Source organism: Odontesthes bonariensis, chromosome 21, assembly GCF_027942865.1.
Source record: "Odontesthes bonariensis isolate fOdoBon6 chromosome 21, fOdoBon6.hap1, whole genome shotgun sequence".
Taxonomy (NCBI): domain Eukaryota; kingdom Metazoa; phylum Chordata; class Actinopteri; order Atheriniformes; family Atherinopsidae; genus Odontesthes; species Odontesthes bonariensis.
The window spans coordinates 9348688-9369410 of NC_134526.1; the positions used below are offsets into that span (position 1 = coordinate 9348688).

General features: G+C 40.3%; 1 protein-coding gene and 3 non-coding genes across 4 annotated transcripts; 1 reads left to right on the forward strand and 3 right to left on the reverse strand.

Moving 5' to 3' along the window:
- Nucleotides 1-1398: 1398 nt before the first annotated feature.
- Nucleotides 1399-10627, forward strand: st8sia6 (ST8 alpha-N-acetyl-neuraminide alpha-2,8-sialyltransferase 6). The gene is made up of 7 exons (XM_075453785.1): nucleotides 1399-2099; nucleotides 3190-3270; nucleotides 3404-3478; nucleotides 4024-4168; nucleotides 8821-8933; nucleotides 9031-9123; nucleotides 9206-10627. The coding sequence occupies exons 1-7, from the start codon at nucleotides 1999-2001 to the stop codon at nucleotides 9666-9668; spliced, it is 1071 nt and encodes a 356-aa protein (XP_075309900.1). The 5' UTR covers nucleotides 1399-1998; the 3' UTR covers nucleotides 9669-10627.
- On the reverse strand, nucleotides 4979-5050 carry trnac-gca (transfer RNA cysteine (anticodon GCA)). Its single transcript has one exon. It is a non-coding gene; the product is annotated as a tRNA-Cys (tRNA).
- On the reverse strand, nucleotides 5416-5487 carry trnac-gca (transfer RNA cysteine (anticodon GCA)). Its single transcript has one exon. It is a non-coding gene; the product is annotated as a tRNA-Cys (tRNA).
- trnac-gca (transfer RNA cysteine (anticodon GCA)) lies at nucleotides 6542-6613 on the reverse strand. The gene has a single exon. It is a non-coding gene; the product is annotated as a tRNA-Cys (tRNA).
- Nucleotides 10628-20723: the final 10096 nt, after the last annotated feature.

Genomic DNA, 20723 nt, shown 5'->3' on the forward strand with positions numbered 1-20723 from the left:
TGGCACTGTCAGTAATAAGCTAATGACTGGTGTATGTGGGAGGCAGCAGGGCAGGTTGTAATGAGCAGAAACCAGATGCCAGGTCTGTATATTTGGTTTAACACAAGTTCATAGGTGCATGTTGCTTTATTAAAGTGGAATTATTTTGTAGCAGTGGCTCCTTTTGCCAACAATTGTGCTATTATTGCAGACTTTGCATGCTGGAGAAAGTCCGTTTTCTCTCCTTTATCTCCACATTCTTGCTGGTGTCTTGTGATGCATGAAAGGTAATGCAAATGTAGAATCTCTCCCTGAGGCGTGCGTCGCTCTCGGGGGTCACTTTATCAGCTCTCTTTAAGAGGGATTTTTCACAGAAAAAGGTACTTTCAGGAGAGTTTTTGTAGAGACTCAAATTTAGAATTTTTCTGAATTTTCTTTTATGCAAAATGTTTACTATGTGTTGGCTGGATCCTCCTGATCTGCTTATAACTAAAGGAACCATTGCTTGCATGTTTCTTTTAGGTGAAAAGCTGGTTTAATTGTGGCTTTGACTTGTACTTTCCCAACAACCCCCATCTCTAATTGTTACTATTCGCCTGATTGCATTACCTGCTCTTTATTGATCGTTGACCCGCCTGGTCACAGTTTCAAATAATCCCAAGTATTTACCTGCAAACCATGTCTGCCAAAAAGAAAGCTTTCCAAAGAGCTCCTTTGTTTCAGAAATTTTGTGCGTGGGGTGATGAGGTTACTGTGGTACAGCTTAGCTTACTCAGCATGCAGTTGCTTGGCATTATTGCTTGATTACACATCGCACAGCGAGGCATTTTCCACCTAAAGCTTAAGGCAGTGGAGAAAGATGCAGGAAAACTGGGAGGGTCCATCTCTTTGTGCAAGTTTATTGTGAAGGCAGCCCATATGCTGAGGGAATTCCCCAGGATCCTCCTTCAATTTGACCTCCAAGACTTAATTCCCCTGTCACCAGAGTACGAGTGACACAGAGCTCTAATATAAGAGCACAACAAAAGATTGTAAGTCCCGGCTTTCAGCTTTTCTCATTTCCGTTGGCTGTTTTGCTTGTAACTAGTTTGTTGATCCAGTCAGCAGTGCTGCCAGCAGGATTTATCAGTTCATTTCCACCTACAAATTGAGAAACATTTATCATCGCAAAAGCTAATACAGCTGGCAAAGTTTGACACTGGAATGAAAGAGGTTTGTTTGGGGGAACTAAGAGCTACTCTGATTGGATAGAAAGCCTCTATCTCTCATTGGTTTGGATGTGTTTTCTGACACACACACGCATACACTAGTTAAGACTGTGGGCTAATTCAGTGCTGGGCACTCATGTTACTGCCTCCTTTTTGTGCACAGGGGATAGGGGCTTAAGGGGTGTGCGTGGTGGACAGTTGGGGGAGGGAGGAGGAAGCAGAGAGGGAAGGCTGGGGCTCTGGGACGGGGGCGGAGTACAGAAAGAGCTCTAGCTGTTGGTTGACGGTGGAAAGTAGGGCTGTGAGTTTGTCTGTGTGAGGACATGAGAAAATGAAACAGAAGACGGAAGATGGCTGGGCGAAAGAGACCTGAGAGAGACTAATGTAGAATGTGAGACAACAAAAACCAGTTTCAGCTCAGTTGTTCTGGACTGAAGTAGGAAGAGAGGAAAGACTAAATCTAGGGGCACAGAGGCTGAGGACTTGCCTGAACAGGCAAAAAACAAAATGACTGAGACGGCTTGCGCTCACTCTTCCAAGCGGGGAGAGTAACACTGAGTAAAACCAGACAGACAACCAGAGGGTGAGGAGGGTGGGTGAGGTAAAGGAAAACGGAAGAAAGGAGACAAGCAAAATATTGATACTCTTGAGTGAGTGTGATCAGACTGAGTAAACCGAGGAGGGGGAAGGATATCTGAAATCATAGCCAGTCTGACAGACAGCCGGCATCGAGGGAAGGTTGTGAAAGAGGCAGAAAGGGAGACAGAGGGTGAGGGGGGCTAACTGGTGAGGTTAGCAGGAGGAGTGAGGTATGAGGGGACAGCTCTTGAAGCCACTCTTCTCTTTAATGATCACTCTCCTGTTTCTGGGGAGCCTGCTGACCACCCTCATCTGGTACACCTTGGACAACAAGTAAGTTGTTTTTCCACCAACAGGAATGCAAACATACATGCTTTTGGGATTTGACTGCAGGGGTGGAAGATGCTGATATAACAGGGGAGAGAGAAAAGCAACTCAACTTGTTTTTCCATCTATCTGTCACTCTGTTGGTTTTTTTCATAAATTATTTTACGTTTGTGACATCTTCTATGGCAAAAAAAAAAAAGCTGTGGAATTAATGTTAATATTAAGAAAAAGCACATTTCCAGCATAAATTCATGTATCTGGAAATTTTGGTCTTGACTGATTATGAATACAGCTGCTGATTATTTTTCCATTGATTGACAAACTGTTTAACTGACTGCTGCTCTAATACAAAGAACGCCAAGAATAAAGGCATCAGCAGAGAACTTTGGAAATTTAGTCAGAAAAATGCACTTCTTTAAGCTTCAAACAGCAACAGGTTAGTTTGAACCGTAAACTCACTTTTTCTTTTTTTTTTAACCATATCTTTGATGTCATTACAGTGCTGTGATAAGTGTATATGTGAGGAGAACCGAAAGCCTGTTTGTATGCGTCATATCCTTTAAACTTGAATTGAAACCTACAATCATACTGCTGGACGGGCTTCTGGTTTGTTGCCTTGCATCATTAGACAGTGTAAAGACTTTGGAGCAGACATGTCCGTACAGTACAAGAATCCAGCTTCATTTCTATTATTAAGATGTTCTTTTTTTCGGAAACATAAAAACAGGAAAGCGAAGCAATAACAGTATCATAAGCTCTTACCTCAGACACAATACCTCAGTTTCCTGCTTAAGTGGAACTACTGTAAAGCAAAGGTCTCTGCATGCAAGTTTGCACACTGGTTGTTCATTTATGATTTATGAAGTCCTCTTTTAATGGGATGTCCCTGCACACAAAGTGTTTCACAACTCCTTTTGCTTTAGTGTTTATTTATGTTAAAGTTTCATTCATGAAGCTGCTTCCTTAATTAGATCCGTGTTATGTAAAGAAAACGCACGCTGATAGTTGAGCAATACAGCACAGTAGGTCTATGCTTAAAGACAGTTTGGTCATCCATGTTTCATCTGATCTTTTACCTGGTTTTCTCTTGTTGCAGCCACAGTAGCAAGGTACCTCAAAGACAGCATCCACAGAAAAAAAGTGCCTCTGAGACCTCTCAGTCCTGTAAGGACTGCAGGTGAGAAGAAACTGTCTCTGCTGCTCCCTTAGGGGCCTCTTTGTTTTACCATCATCAAATCAGGCTATGTCAGCACTACAGGGACTACTAACCTGGCTGTCTACGTGGATGTTCGGGTGTGTGTTTGTTACAGTGAGACCATCAACAAAGTCATAGAGCGTTACTCTCGAGGCTGGAAGAAGCAGGAAGAGAATTACCAAAACTTCAGGTAACAACATCCTTTAAAATACTTTTTTAGAAAAGATGATGCCCCTTGGTTAATACCATGCAAAACCCTAAAGGCTCATATGTCTCATGTGGCAGTCTGAGTTGAGTCCCAGCAATGAAAATGAAATTGGTGAAACATCTCTTTTCAGTCACTTTTACTTTGGGGTAACACTGAATCTGATGTGTGAAAATGAATGTGACCTTAGTGGTGTCTGAAACAAAATACAAAACAATGATTCAGCTATCTCTTTATAGATATGAGAAGGAACAACCACAGACCACAGGGAAGCAGAAGCTGAACTAGAAACATGGATTAAGGAACTTGCATGCATTGTCTACATTTAACCTTTTCATTTCCTGTTCCTGTTCCTGATGAGGGATTTTACCGTCACTTTAAATGAATAAGACATTACATAAAAGAAAGAAAAAAAGCACCTATTTTATTTCTCAAATACAATGCCAGTCCAGGTGTCATATTTTGCTGCAGCAAATGTTTCTGTTGAGCACTTTTGCTAACTGCCTGTCACTGTCCTTGCGGTTCCTCAGGACTCAGCTGAGCAGCAAGTGCCATGGTTTTGACAAGGCCATTATTACCCAGGCCAACACACCAATGGGATCAAAGCTGGTTTACGACGGAGAAAAGAAGAGAAGCATCAAGGTGACCCCGGAGATTTTCAGCACCTTTGCAAAAGTACGTCATTCATTTGTTTTACGCATGAACACCTAACTTAGCTCGTATGACGACTTGATTGTTCCTTACATGTTTTCACACACTGATCTTAGAGATATGTATTTGATATATGTTTTGACTTGAGTCATGTGTTTAGCCATGTTTGCATCTTTTGTACTTATGTCGAGTGGTTTCCTGACGAGAGTCAATATTCTGAGCAAGAGAAAAAATGGGGGCACTCAGAACTGTGAACCGCAGCCTTGTGCTCCACCACTGAGCTATGCACCCGTTACTGTTTACACAAGATAGATAGACTGAAGGTTTAAGGTGCATTCTAACTGATAAAAAAAAAATACTGATCAGTATTCTGTACTAGCAGCTACAGTTAGGTTTTTTTCTGCTCCTAAAAACGTTTACATAAAAGCTACAGCAGCATCAGTTACATCATGATTGGAGAGTATTTCCTTTTTGAAAGAGAACATCGAACAACAATGGAGGCCTTTCTCTGCTGGGAAAATGAAGTTACATAATCATTTAGTCCTTATGGGCTCCAAAATGAATGCCATTTTACCCGCAGACAGTTTGTGAAGGATTATTATTTTTATTACTAATCACCCACCAAATATTTTTGTAAGATACTTGCTATTTTCCAAACAGTTTTTAATACCCAGCACAGCTGCCCAATCCAGACGGCTGATAATTTTGCATGGGCATGAATAACGAATAATGACAACAACAAAACAGATTAAGGATTATGCCACCCCTCAAAAAGTAAAATAAGGCCCAAGTAATACAAAAGCTCCTTCTTCATCCAGAAAGTTGAGTATCTGAAGGGGGCACCTAGGTTTGAACTTGGGACCTCTTGATCTGCAGTCAAATGCTCTATCACTGAGCTATACCCCCTGACATTCAATCTGTGTGTATAGTAGATAAACATGTTTCTGCTGGCTCACTGTACTGTTATGGTGTGAAATAAGGCCTAAGCAAGTAGAGTAGCACATAAAACATAAATATCCATGTCCCTTTTGATCCATCCAGTCAAATGCTCTGCCACTGAGCCATACTGAGCTATCATCTACCAGTGTCAAATTATAACATATTAACAGGTATATATTAACATATTGTCTTCAAATTCTTACATAACTGTCAGGTACCCAGGATTGTGCAGTAAGTTTAGCTTCTGACCTGTTATATCTTCTTGTTTTTGAGTAATTTTACACTTTGTTGGACATAGAGTTTTGCAACATAACATAATTTTCCTGCCTGAAAGGGGGCACCCAGAGTTGAACTGGGGACCTCTTGATCTGCAGTCAAATGCTCTACCACTGAGCTATACCCCCGCATGGCTTACACCCTCACTGAGTCATCATGTAGCGGTGCGGAAACTTACAATGTCTGTGAAATATGTAGAAAGATAACAAAGTTTATGTACATGACAACAGAGGCCAATGATGATCTTATCTCTGAGCCCCCAGGGTTCGACATCTAAAAGGACCATTTGGTTGTGTTTTGTTTGTTCTCGTCTCTCTTGAAAGACCTGCAGTGAGTGCGGTCCAACCGGGCTGATGATATGGCTCTTAACAAGACTTTCATCCAGAAACATAATGATAAATTAAAAAATCTTGAATCTTAAATACTATACCGATTTTTACTTTATACTAATTTGGTGTTTAATTTATGTTTTGAACAAAATATGTAAAGCAGTGTGGGAACACAGGAGAGAAAACATCTGTCAAAATGCCTGTGCACATGTGGACTAAGCACAGGTGGGATATCTGTCTAGATGTTGTTGGGGATGGTGGTATTTTAGTAGATTCTGATTAGTGAAGACTATTCTTAATTGCAAGAAAAGCAAACAACACTGCCGGCATTTTTCTCTGGATAAGATATTGTTGATCTATTTGCATCCTGACTGTTTTTTTTTCACAAGTTAGATTTCAACATGATTTAAACTCCTTTTTATCAACAGTTGGTTCTTCCAGCCATCTAGCATTTTTTAAACACGGGCCAAAGGATGATATTAGAGAAAGTTCTATGTCAGAAACCAGTTGGAGTATCGAGTGTCTAAAATCCTGGAGAATTTTGGAGAGGTCAAAGGTTTTCTCAGCTTACTTTAGAAAAAAGAGTTTCTGTTGTAAGTTACTGAACATGAACTGAGGAGCTTACTGTGTCAATAAGTTTTTTCTCAAAAAATATGAACTAATATTTCTTTAATTCGAAAAAGGATAGTTGTTTGTTTTAAACCAGCATTTCTTAACAGTATTAGCTTTTCTGTTACCCAGTCTTGAATACTGGATTGTCATCTTTGAAAGTTAATACATTTGAAAAGTAACGGAGATACTCAAAGTTTTGAATAAGATCAAAACCAGATAGAATAATTGGAACCCTTCTCCAAGGGGGCACCCAGAGTTGAACTGGGGACCTCTTGATCTGCAGTCAAATGCTCTACCACTGAGCTATACCCCCTTATACCCAATCTAAATTTTATGTCCTCCTATGAAATAAGTAAAAATACAGAATAACACAAAGGGTGGCTCTTCATTATCATGTCCTTTTGGATCTGCAGTCAAATGCTCTGCCACTGAGCCATACTAAGCCATTTCTCTGATATGGTCATAAACTCAGCTATCAGTATCGAATTAGTCATGAGGAAATTCCGAATGACGCAAACACTACCATAAATTGTACCTAAATTTCTCCTTCCCGTGAAATGTTGCATAATCATCCTGGTTGCAAGGGGGACTCATGAGAAACTGAGTTACCATGATGGCAGTGTGCAAATTCCCCTCTCCCGAGTTGGAGTTTATTTAAAATGTAGAGCTACACCCCCTTCTCCTACTTTTCTGTCTAATCTATAAGATTAAAACAATAAAGATGGCTTCTGAAAGTTAATGATCTGTGGTTCCCCAGGATATATATATTTGATCTACATTCCTTTTAAAACCTAGGCTAATCAAAGCTAGTTCACAACTGAAGCTGACAAATAAGTGTCAAAGACAGCAAGAAAACTGATGAAAATAGGATGAAACAATTGTGTAACAAATGTAGATGACAAATTGTAACTGTTACTCTTTTATGTCGACAATCTTAGAAAATGCCATGTTCAAAGCTTTTCACACCCTTTGTGCAAAGTCTTTTTCGCTAAAAATGATCAAATGGTTAATATATTTGTAGCAAACTTTTTAAATGGTATTGGGAACCACTCGTCTTCTGCAACAATGTCCAAGTGTTTGGGGCTGGAAACTCCTCCGAGCTATCACTCTGAACCTCAGTTTCCTGGTTCTGCATGTGATTCAGATCTAAACTCTTGATATTGTTTTCTGTTGATCTGTTTATGACCATTTGACAAAGTTTACATTAATGCTCTGGAGGGAACATTATGTGGTTTTCAGGAAAAAAACTTTACAAAGATCAGAAACATGATTGCCTAAAGAGATCAAGAAATGGTTAAAGAGAGCAATGTCAACATTTTAAAGCAGCCCAGCCAGAGTTCAGACTATAGACTGCAAATGAAAAATGGCCCTTCACAACATGATGTCACCCATGAGTCATCAACAATTATTTTCAAGCCCCAAATTTGGCTAAATACCTGCTGACACCAAGATTTTAAATTACAACTTAGAGTAGGTTTAAATATGTTTGATTGTGGGTTTTTGCAGAAGGTTGGGAATTATGAATGTTCCAAGGATACTGAACAAGCCCTTACGAAGTGTAACAGCAAACCGTGCAGTTTTAGCCGTGATCGTCACAGTGAATGTGTCAATGTCACAATAAATTACTGTAAGCTCAGGTTTTGCAAGGGCACACCTAGATTCAAACCCCCTGGTTTAAAGCTGCAGTCTGCAAGATTTGTTGTTGTCATATGTAAAGTCCTACTTTTTGGCATTTTAAGAGTTTACATGATCTATCAGAACGCTTGAAGTTGAAAACGGTGACCTCTGTAGTCGCAAAATACAAGAAATGCTTAATTTTTTAACCGAAAAATAAAAAGTTATTCAACTTCCTGTCCCGCCCCTTCAAAACACATGAGAACTCGTGCACGTAGACGTGCACGTCAGATACGCTTACACGACTCCTCATTCATCAATTCACCTGTCATTTGCGATCATGGAAGACACAGTAAGTAGACTAGCCCGTAATGAAGTTCAATAGTCTAGATAAATAAGCGTGGGGACGAGTCTACCTTGTATCGCGCGTGCACAATCGGTGATTGACAGGCAGCAGAGCCCAGCTCGTAAACCTGATTGGTTACCTTTTACCGGTCCGGTCTGCAATTTTGTAAACAAACCTGCTGGCTTTGGAGGGACCTAGCGGGACATATAGGGGACCTAGAGAACTCATTTTTTTTTTGTATTGGGGTATTTAATGTACTACTTTCAGAATCCCCGGACAGTTCCAGGCATTATGCTTGAAAAAAAGTTGCAGACTGCAGCTTTAATGTGACATAAGACGAGAATAATGGCTTTTAAATGTCAAAAAACAGATGGCAAAAATTTGAAGTGTAACGGTCTTAAATGGTCTGACATATGAGGTAAAGAGGCTAAATCTCATTTCAGGAATCTCATTTTAGGCATGTGCTTACTCAAGATGACAGATTGTCAGAAACAGAACAGGCAGACAGTGTCTGCACTTTTTCAAAAGCTTTGCTAAATGTCTCTCTGTGTTGGTTTCAGGGGCACCCTTTCTCAAATAAAACATTGCACACTTGTGCTGTTGTTGGGAACGGTGGGATCCTGGTCAACAGCAGCTGTGGAAAAAGGATCGATTCAAATCAGTTTGTCATCAGGTGAGAAAGCTGTCCAGTGCAGACGATATTATACAACAAAATGATCTCATCTTTGTTCAATTCTGTATGAAAACCTCTGTCTTTGTCACCTGCTCAGGTGCAACCTCCCTCCTCTGTCAAACGGATATGAGAAACATGTTGGTATCAAAACGGACCTTGTGACAGCAAACCCAAGCATCCTCTTTGAGAAGTAAGCAAGAGAATAAAGCTTTGTCACCTCAAAAAAAATACTCTTTTATTATCAATACTTCACATCTGCTGTGTGTGCACAGGTATGGGGCTCTGATGGGACGGCGCCGTCCGTTTGTGGAGAGTCTGCGCAGCTACGGCACCTCCCTGCTGCTCCTTCCCGCCTTCTCGTATGGTCACAACACTCCTGTATCTTTGCGGACTTTCTACACCATCGAGGACTTTGGAAGCCCCACCCAAACCATCTTCTTCAACCCGGAGTATCTCCAGAGTTTGGCCCTCTTCTGGCGCTCTCAGGGCCTGAACACAGTGCGGCTAAGCACTGGCATTATCATGGCTAGCTTAGCACTGGAAGTCTGTGCCAACGTGGAACTGTACGGATTTTGGCCGTTCGGTGTCCACCCACATGGCCGCCATGCCCTGACGAACCACTATTATGACAACAGACAAACTAAAACAAAGTTCCATGCCATGCCAGCTGAGTTTGACCTCTTGTTGAAGCTGCATAGTCAGGGGGTACTCAGACTTCACCTGGAGAACTGTTAACCGGGATTAAAGTAGTTCCAGAAGACTAGAAGCAAAGTGCCTTTAACTGTAGCCTCAGGATGAAGCCTATCCTAGTATCCATCTTCTTTAGCCTTTCTATCAGCAGCCACAAAACTTGCACTGACAATCGGATGACTGTAAGCAAACTTTAAATTGTCTTACACACTGTCTAAAAGTCTATTTATTACCAGGCGTCTGGATGGAGTCATTTCGATTAAACTGGTATGCCTTTGTGAGGCTGTGTAGTGCCTTACGTTAATCACTTACTAACGATAGGTTTTTAGAACTTATTGAATGTATTTTGAAGAAAATCAAATACCTCCTTTACCTGAAGGTTCTCTGGCTGAAAATCTTTAATGAAAACACCAGTGCACTAATTGTAAAGAATGATGTTTAACCACTTTGACACATGTATGTTGTTTAGTGTGGTGGTTGTAAGAGATGAGATCAGCACTGTGGTTGAACCGAGTTAAATGCTGATGCCATTACTGGCTTAAATGCAAATCCTCTGTGAACTGGGGTTTTTCAGAGGACTCTAAGGAAGGCATGAAGCCAAGAATGGAATGGATACTCCAGTTACAGAATGGTTTCCCATTTTTCTTTACCAGTTAGGTACTATACTGCCACTAAGTGGTGGCACATATATTGGTATACTGTTAGTTCAGAAATAAGTTAATGCTGATGTAAGGAAGTGTGCACTTTGGATGTAAAGTGTTGCTTTATTTTGCAACAATTACATCTTGAATTGAGCGTTGACTGGGACTATCGTCTTTTATACTGTCACTTATAAAGTCTTAATGCTGTTTTTTAAAAAAAATTTTAATACATAGCAAACAGCGTAAAATTGAAGATGACCAAACTTGACAGCTCTTTGTGAGCCAATTGTAAAAACAAGTGAACATTTGTGATCTTTTTTAACAGCACAAGAGGGAAAATAAAATAAAGTGAATAAATATTTATCGGACAAAAGTAATCGGTGTCATTCGCTTTGGTGGCGCTCACTTGCCTGAACAGGCAGGCAGCAAAAGCTTATTCACGGACATCACAGTTTACTCGATTTATCATGAATCCTCGAAGGCCCAAAACCTGCCAGGTTTTATCTTAAAAATGCAGCAATTTATTATTTGGCCATTTTTTTTTATTAAAATTTTTTTTAAACAGTTTTCCCCTCAATATTTTGCATCATGACTGGAACATCACAAGATGCACTGTTTGCTCAAATTTTTCTATTGATTCTGTGCTTTAAAAAAAAAAAAAAAAAAAATGACACCTCATATTGTATGAAGGAGTTTTAACTGGTGTAGTCCATTTGTCTGTGGTACTTTATGTGTTCATTAGACTTCTTATTTGGTCATATTCCTAAAGTTGTGCTTTGAGATTCCTAGTTCCCAATGCTCCTCTCCTGCAATTACTATTTGGACGAGACAGCCAAACATCTGGAGGATGCATTCACAGAGTGTAGAAAGTACAAGAGCAGTTTTTTTTATTACTCCTCATACTAGTGGCCTTTGTATTTAGTCTCTAAAGAGCCATCTGCAGAGTTGGATGAATGCTGGTCAGTTTTTAGGAAAAACATCCTGTTGCCACAAGTTACTATTTCCAACTTTGCACTTGGGATTCCACTCATGACCTCTTTGTACACTGCAGCACTCCTAATTGTTCTCACAGACAAGTTTCTCTGGAGATATTTAATATTTTTTTTTTTGTATTTTAAGAAACCCAAAAATGTATTTTCCATTTACACCATTTTATTCCCCATAATCTTATTTGATTTTTTGTGCCACTGACCCCATACAAAAGATGCAGACTCTATTCAGAATGCTTTTTTAAAAAAAACTGATTTTTTATATAATCATTTTTTCTAAAAAGCCATCAATTGTAATTCTATTTTGTCCGATAGAAATCCCCCTTTCACATGCAAATCTTCCATTTCCATCAAAGAAATTTAAAAAAAAAAAAAAATTAAAAATTTGTCAGTGGATATCAGAACAGAAGCCTAAGAAATGCAGATTTTACAAAAGGGATCAAAACACACAAACATGGACAGTATGAATCACAGTTTGCACTAGTTATACAATTGGTTTATTGTACATTCAACATGATTGACTATCGCAGTCTTTTTTCAGGAAAAAATGCAGACAATTTGGTCTGGAATTTTTCCCGTGTTTGACAGCGGGAAGCTGGAGATCTGCTCTCGCATCTGGAATTGTGCAGACTATATGAAGACAACTTTCATACTGTTGCAATGAACTATTTTTCTACTACATATTACAATAAGTATTTTAACCACATTGTAACAGTGCTGTGGAAGACATCCTGACATGTTGAAAAATCCCTACCACCTGCCCTTGATTATAAACCAGTTGCCTACATCATGCAAGATCTGGAGACAGTAGTAGGTAGGCATGTTTTTCCACTTAGTTTGCTTATATTCCTGGGGTTGGAGTTGAAGATGCAATCTACATTTGAACACAAGTTAACCTGCACCATTTTGTGAGAAAAATCCAGATATTAATGATGGGTGTATCCACAATTTCCTGGATGATTCATTACCTCCCATACAGACCAATTTGTGCAAAGAACAATGTTGCAAAAACTACAGCATACAGTATAATGGATAACACAAACTCTACTAAACATTGTGATAACGGTGACTGAACAGTATGTTCAGTCAGAGGCTTCTTCAGTTTATAGGAGGTCATTGCTACCCACTTCCCAGGCTAGCTACCCACAGCAATACCACTACACAACCCCTTTTCTTTTTACAATTACTAATGTCTAATAACCATAATTCATTAAACTATTTTAATTTTTCCTCCAGTGAAGTATTTATCAATACAGTTAAATTAAATGATTTATATAATTCAATTCATTTTTATTTATATAGCGCCAAATACAACAAATGTCATCTCAAGGCACTTAGATAATAAGTCCAATTCAAGCCAATCGGAATTCAATTAATTGTAATCATAATTATTCATAAAATAATTCAATTCGTTCATATAGAGCCAATTCAAAAACAGTTTTCTAGCTAAGGAAACCAACAGATTGCACTGAAAACTTTTTCGGTCCAATCTCCCGTCCTGAGCGTGCCTGAGGAGACTGTGGAGAGAAACGATTCTTTCTAATAGCCTCTGTGACACAATACTAACTTTTCTTGACCTCATGACATTTTCCAGTGAGTTCAAAGAAATGTGCTTCGGAAAAGAGTGATTGTATTTCTGTTATTATTCAAAGTTTCGCTTGCAGCGTACAGTACATCGTTTTCTGTGACATGACTATATGACAGACTGGGCGTAGGTCATATTGACAGCTGTATGTTTTCTTAAAAGTTCAAGTAAATTTACGTTTCAGTGATAGTGGGATTTAAATTCCTCCAATGTCACATGAATCCATGACCCAAGCGTTTCCAGAGCTGGTTCAGATTCAGAGCCAGTTTCTAAGTTGGTTCTATAAAAAGAGCCACCAGCTAAGAACTGGTTTGATTCTGCACAGCCAGGGAGCCACTTCAAATAAATGTCTCAACCTACCTCTTATCTATAGTATTCCGACTTTCTGTAGAGGACAAAAGCACAGGGAGACAGTGTCAGTCCATTTCGTCGTGCAAACCAATTCCTTGATATCACAATTCTTGACCATAAACGCTGTTTTGATAAGTAGCGACCAACATTTCCCAATCTAGACTGGTATCAATGATCAGTGCAGCAAATGGGATTTATACAAGCTGGTTTGACTCGATGTATAAATGGTAGCTAGCAATATTAAATCACCCAACAATGTTTAGCAGTAACTAAAAGAAATTAGATTTACAAATGTAATCATGGGAATGTGTCTGTGGCAATAACCGAGGGACAATCTCGATACGAAGGTTAACGAAGAGTAGATGTGTGAAGCGACGACGCCACCCTGGGAAATAATTCAGTGGTTACACCAACCACAAGACACACAAGCTTGTTTACAGAAGAGACTTGGGTCCAGTTAAAATAAAAGATTTTATTAAGAAACCTAGTTTAAAAACCATAAGAACTAACATGCACACAGGGAAATGGGGAACCTATTCAGTGCTGAAGCTTACCAGTGGGAGAAATCGGTCCAAAGGCAGGATGAGTCCCAAACAAGTACAAAATAAAAAAGGTCACTCTTGCCTCACACATGGCAGACACACTTGGTGTAGAGAAACCAAACAACCAGGGAACACACAGAATAAGGGGAACCACCACCTTTGGCTATCAGCAACTGAAACGGATGGAGAATGGGGGTTAGTTGCGTTGAACTCAACTCAAAAAGTGTGGCCAAAAATAATCTAAATTCACAAATGAGAAAATTAAAACAATTATCACAATTACTCAAAATTAAATAAATCAACAAAGCAAATTAAATATTACAATTTTAACTCTGGCAATACACAAATCCTACTATACTAAATACATACATACTATAATAAACCAACAATATACTGGCATTAATTAAACAAACTAAAATCTTAATTACCACAAATTAATCTTCTATAAATTGTTTTACCAACTTAACATTCTAAAGAAAAAAAAGAAAACCCAAACTTGAAACTCAACCACTTAGGTACACCATATAAAATATAGTCGGTCTCCACAGCAGTGACAGAGCTTTGCGGCAGGGCAAAGCAGAGCAGGATCCAAGCAAAGCAGAGCAGGATCCAAGCAAAGCAGAGCAAGATCCAAGCAAAGCAGAGCAGGATCCAAGCTCAACAGAACAGACCCAAGTAAAGCAGAGCAGGATCCAAGCAAAGCAGAGCAGGATCCAAGCAAAGCAGAGCAGGATCCAAGCAAAGCAGAGCAAGATCCAAGCAAAGCAGAGCAGGATCCAAGCAAAGCAGAGCAGGATCCAAGCTCAACAGAACAGACCCAAGTAAAGCAGAGCAGGATCCAAGCAAAGCAGAGCAGGATCCAAGCAAAGCAGAGCAGGATCCAAGCAAAGCAGAATCCAAGCTCAACAGAACAGACCCAAGTAAAGCAGAACAGAATCCAAGTGTGGCGAACCGAGCTCAATGGAAATATAAGCTGACAGTTAAAACCCGACAACGCCACCCTGGGAATTTCACCCAGGGAACTAACCTAAAAATGAATTAAACAAAAATGTAATATGATGCTGCAGTTGCAACCCCAAAATCAAAGACACTCAGGTCCGTTTTACTCAAAGCAGTAGACGTGTTCCAATATGAAAAATATTTTATTAAAACAGATATGGTTTAAAAACAAGTTAAAAACAATGAGGAAATGGCTGTAATAATAATGCTAAGGTTTACCAGTGGGGGAGGCAGGTTAGGAGGAAGACATCTCAAAAATCACCCCACAGCACACATGGCACACTCTCACTCACAATCACGCGGTGGTGCAGCCCAAACCCAAATGTGCGACACATGCAACCACACTAGGGAGACTCTGCCACCAGAAGGACCCTGATCCCCACCACTGGGAGCTCTCCAGCGCCTGAAATAAGAATTAATTTAAAAAAAAGAAGTTTATATAAAAAAAAAAGGAAATTTAAACAATATATTTACAGTTTTAACACAAGACGTAAAATAAACGATGACGCAATCAAACATCAGCGGCGTCCTCCGTTATCAAACAATGATACGAATCGATCCGGCACCATATGCGCCGCGCAACCAGTGGCTGCGTAAAATCCAGGTCACAGAAAGGAAACTTATAGGCAAAGCAGCAGCGTTCCTGCAGTTTAAGCCACAGCGGCAGTCAATTCAATTCAATTCAATTCATTTTTATTTATATAGCGCCAAATACAACAAATGTCATCTCAAGGCACTTAGATAGTAAGTCCAATTCAAGCCAATTGGAATTCAATTAATTAATAATAATCATAATTCATAAAATAATCCAATTCGTTCATATAAAGCCAATTCAAAAACAATTTCCTAGCTAAGAAAACCAACAGATTGCACTGAAAACTTTTTGTTTTTCGGTCCAATCTCCCGGCCTGAGCGTGCCTGAGGCGACTGTGGAGAGAAACGACTCCCTTTTAACAGGAAGAAACCTCTGGCAGAACCAGACTCAGGAAGGGTGGCCATCCGCCTCGACCAGCTGGGGTTTGAGAAGACAGAAAGGGGGGGAGGGGGCTGCCGCGGCGGCGGCACTGTAACACCATTCAAAGGATATCTGTTGGAACAGGGAAACACGAGTTAATGACCACAATAATATCACATATACATAAAGAGAGTAAAGTGAGGAAAGGTGTGTCAGATGAGGCCCCCCAGCAGTCTAGGCCTATAGCAGCTTAACTATGGGATGTTTCAGGATCACCTGAGCCATCCCTAACTATAAGCTTTATCAAAAAGGAAAGTTTTAAGCCTGGTCTTAAAAGTGGAAAGGGTGTCTGCTTCCCGGACATTTACTGGCAGCTTATTCCACAATAGAGGGGCCTGATAACTGAAGGCTCTGCCTCCCATTCTACTTTTAGAAACTCTGGGAACCTCAAGTAAACCTGCAGTTTGGGAACGAAGTGCTCTGTTAGGAAAATATCTTACAATGAGATCTTTAAGTTATGATGGAGCTCGGTCATTAAGAGCTTTATATGTAAGGAGAAGAATCTTAAATTCTATTCTGAATTTAACAGGGAGCCAATGAAGAGAAGCTAAAACTGGAGAAATATGATCTCTCCTGTTAGTTCTCGTCAAAACTCTGGCTGCAGCATTTTGGATCAACTGAAGGCTTTTCAGAGAATGTGTGGGACAGCCCAATAATAAAGAATTACAGTAGTCCAATCTTGAAGTAACAAATGCATGAATTAGTTTTTCTGCATCACTCTGAGACAAGATGTTCCTGATTTTAACAATATTACGAAGGTGAAAGAAGGCAGTCCTAGAAACCTGTTTTATATGCGAGTCAAATGATAAGTTCTGGTCAAAAATAACTCCAAGGTTCCTCACTGTAGAACTAGAAGCCAAGGAAATACCATCTAGGGTAACTATATAGCTAGACAATTTCTCCCTGAAACGCTCAGGTCCAAAGATAACGACTTCAGTTTTGTCTGAATTTAGCAGCAGACAGTTCTGAGTCATCCAGGTCTTTATGTCTTTAAGACATTGTAGCGTTACCGGGTATTTATATACCTATTAAATATAAGGATTTATGAGATGTTCTTACAGTCTCAAATAAACCTTACCTCGAATTTAGGGGCACCACCAACCTAGGTTTTGACTTAATTTTAAGTCACAGTCAGGTCGGAAAACTGTTCGAAATCTAACGATCCTGGTGTTAAATTAATATTCAATTAATATTCAGTCTCATATCTCGCTACTTTCGTGAAGTTCTCGTTTGGTTGGACAGACATTACGTAAAGAAAGCATACGACACAATCTGTGATTATAACATATATATAGATATATGAGCTGTTTATTACAATGATATGATCTTAGACATGAACCTTTAAACAAACAGGAGATGCATTGAATATGGGTGATTATATAAAACACTTAGTGAATATAAAATAAAATATGGGGAATGGGAAAATACTGGATTTATTCAAATAGTTTGGGTTGGCTGACTATTTGAATCTAAATACTGTACTGACATTTCGGATTAATTTATCATTCTGTGAAAGCCTCGAGACATCCATCAAACCCACTTTAAGGTGAAAACGGGTCGGTCTTACTGTGCTGAAGTTCTGTTCAGTCGGTTCGGACCAATGGTAGCGGCCACGCGGGTCCGAGGGGATTTCTCTTCCGCTCTCTGGGCCTTCCTGGCTGTGGTGGCTGACTTTAGCGGACTTCTCAGTTGCTTCTTTCACCGGGAAACGGGGACGATGAGGTCGAGGGCTTTACTGTGGGATGATCAAATCCATCGTTGTGTCAGAGTTGGTCCGTTGCTGCTTTCTCTGATGAAGTGAACTTAAGTTCACAGAAGATTAATAAAAGGTTGCTTGGAGTTGGCTTTCTTGGTAGGAAAAAGGTGATGATGGCGTGAAACAGCGGAGGTTGGGACGTGCGACGTAGAAGGACGTGGATGGCGAGGGACGAACACAAACACGTAAAACGTGCATCTTCAGAGTATTTCAATCTGTTTCTTTGTTCGGATCTTTCTTTCTCGTCTCCGGGGTCTCACTGGGTTCTGGAGGGTCTCCTCCGGTCGTCCGCTGCATCGTTATCCACACGTCCTTCCGCTCTCTCCTGAGATTATGGGAAAACTCCCAAACTCCGGCGAGCTCTTCTCTTCTGCTTAAACCATTTCTAAAAGTCTATGAGCAGCTGTTTTCTGCTCAAATCTACTTCTGAAACTCTGGGTTGGAACCCTTCTGGAACAAGAGCCAGAGCACAAGAGGGCAGACGCCTGAAGCGAGCCAGCAAACACGAGCACCAGAGGGCAAGAAAGCAAGAGAGAGTGTGTTTTCCGCGGTTCCGGGTTTTGACTCTCGGAGGCGGGGCTTACACTACTTTTTCAGCCAATGACATGCTTGAACTGTGTGCATGTCTCTGTAAGGTGATCTGTGCTAGGGGGATTTCTGGATTTAGACAAAGAACTCCGTGTTTCTCCATTACTCCCATCTCATAGAACATTTGTCTCGGTGATTCTGAAAACACCACATCTTGTTAAGATATGCAGATTAAAGATATAACATAGACTTGTAATATAAAGACATCAAAATAACACACATGATAAAGACAATTATGACTTTCAAAATTCAGATGAATATCTATGAAATCGTGACATATGAATATTGAATTACACAATGCTAATTTCTGTGTTAACAATGGGGACACTAAACAAATACCAAATAGATACCGAAGGGACATCGTTAGAAGTCACTAGCTGCATATATTGTCCATTTTACTGAGTCCTTTATATGTTCAACTAATCAACACTGCAGACCACTAGGGGGCAATGTGGTTCCATCAGGCAGGTTGGGCATTTTCCACCAAAATCAGTTCTTTGTCAATATTTAAGCCAGAATCGTACAAATTGTCTCTATATGCGTCTTGTGATCAAGCTGGAAACCTGAAAGAAATTGTACACGGTTATCAAACACATTTAATATAGTTTAAGATTTGACTAAAAGTGAGTCTTCTTAGTTCATGAGTAGCCATCTGGTCGGATTCCTGGTGAAAAGGGGTGTTAAAGTGTCAACTTTCGAGTTATGGTCTAGATAAGATAGTAAGTCTCCCACTTTTCCAAGAGTGAGTTCGACTCCCCAAAAGCTCTTAAGGGTGTTGTAAATTAGGCAGTTTCTGTCTCTTTTTCCTTTGTGGAAAGAAAATGAAGATCTGGTTTATATCCACATACGTAAACATCCCCCACAGGAATGTTGGTTTTGTCAAAGTTTGAAAAACTCTTAATCCACACGGCACTGTGACTGTTACAACATGCTTGTAGTCTGACCAACCTATTGGGTTCATCTAGTTTTATAGATAAGTACAGCTGAGTATCATCAGCATAGCAATGGAAATTTATGCCATGCTGCCTAATAATGTTACCTAATGGAAGCATGTATAAAGTGAAAAGAATCGGTCCAAGCACAGAACCCTGGGGAACTCCATGACTTACTCTGGTGTGTGAGGAAGATTCTTCAGGCAAGCGGTGGTATGTCCCAATTACTCCGGATTTGGAGCCAGTCTAGAATTCTGGGCATAAATAAAACGTATTACTAAACGATTGCAGTAATTGGACGTTCTGGGATGCGGATGTTACATACCAATCAGGCAGGTGATCCAAGCAAGCAGCAGCGTGAGGCTTATCCACCTTTGGAAATGAGCGCATCTACCTGAGGCAAAACCACCTGCTTAATATACATCCAACAGAGACTGATGACAGGTAAGAATCAAACTTACTGGGAACGTTCCAGACACACGGGAGGTCACAGAGGGAGACGATCTATCAGAGTTTCAACAGTACGTGGGCGGATGGCACTCAACACCCGAGTTCAATCGTAAAACATGAATCACCATCTAGCGTTTATAACCAGGATGGTGAGACCTGATTGGCCAATAATCTCAACAAGCCGGAAACTCATGGGCATTTCCTGCCACACAAGTAAAGCAGCACAAGATCTAAACAGAGCAGGATACAAGAACAGAACAGACCCTAGAACAGCAGAACAGGATCCAAGCAAAGCAGCAGTGTTGATCTATAAAAGAGCTGATCTGTGTAGATTCTACACAGATCACCTCTTTTATTCAGGGCCTATCAAAAATGATGAGCCGAATTAATACAAGCAGAACATGCATGAGCAATAATAATCACAGTGGGTCTACATGATGAGATTAATTCGATTATAGCTATAGTTGGGTCATGCTCCTTATTTGAGCAAGGGTAATTATCCTTGGATATATGGCGGTGAATGAATCGAATCATAGGCACAAAGCATTTCATACCCCGGTACGATAGGTGGCGCTGTACCCATCAGACTGTAACGCAGACATACCAATGAGCAGCGTGTAGCACCTGTTGGAGGTGAGGCGAATTGGTCCCGAACGGACCAATTAGGAGGATGGCTTGTAATCCAAATGCGCCGGCATAAGACCCGCGACACACAGCTACAGTCACACAAAATCATGTGAAATCAGTGTAAAATAAGCCGCCTGTCTAACCGCGGCAGCCCTGCCACATTACCTGCCACCGAAACACAGGAAGCCGGGAGCAACACGCCCCGGAAGTGGGTGGTCAAGGAACCCTAGAGCAAAGGAAGTCGAGATGGGCTCCATTCCTTTTTATAGCGTGTCCCAGGTGGTATATTATGACCCATTTTGGGAGCAGGGATGAGACTCATCCTGCTACAACATTGGAAAACATTATAAAAAAATGGTTGCTTAACGTCCAGCTAACAATGCTGCTTCTTCCTGACGCAGCTTGCTGGGGCCTTTGCAGAACACACTTACCTGCTGGTCCATAACAGTGTCAGGTGTTAATTCTTTTCTTTGACATTTTTGTCCAAAACATATTTATAACTGCTCCAAAAAAAGAAATCATTGTTGTTCAGAATAAAAAGTACCTGCTGAAAATATTATTGCTTTTTTTTTTGTCACAGAAAAACATCACAATCTCTTTGTGAGCAAACAGGATCACGTGAATA

Excerpts from the sequence above, each read along its gene's own strand:
- st8sia6 (XM_075453785.1), top strand. The coding sequence starts at position 1,999 with ATGAGGGGACAGCTCTTGAAGCCACTCTTCTCTTTAATGATCACTCTC. Across the intron at positions 3,271-3,403 it reads CAGTCCTGTAAGGACTGCAG|TGAGACCATCAACAAAGTCA; the intron begins GTGAGAAGAAAC and ends TGTTTGTTACAG. Across the intron at positions 3,479-4,023 it reads GAGAATTACCAAAACTTCAG|GACTCAGCTGAGCAGCAAGT; the intron begins GTAACAACATCC and ends GCGGTTCCTCAG.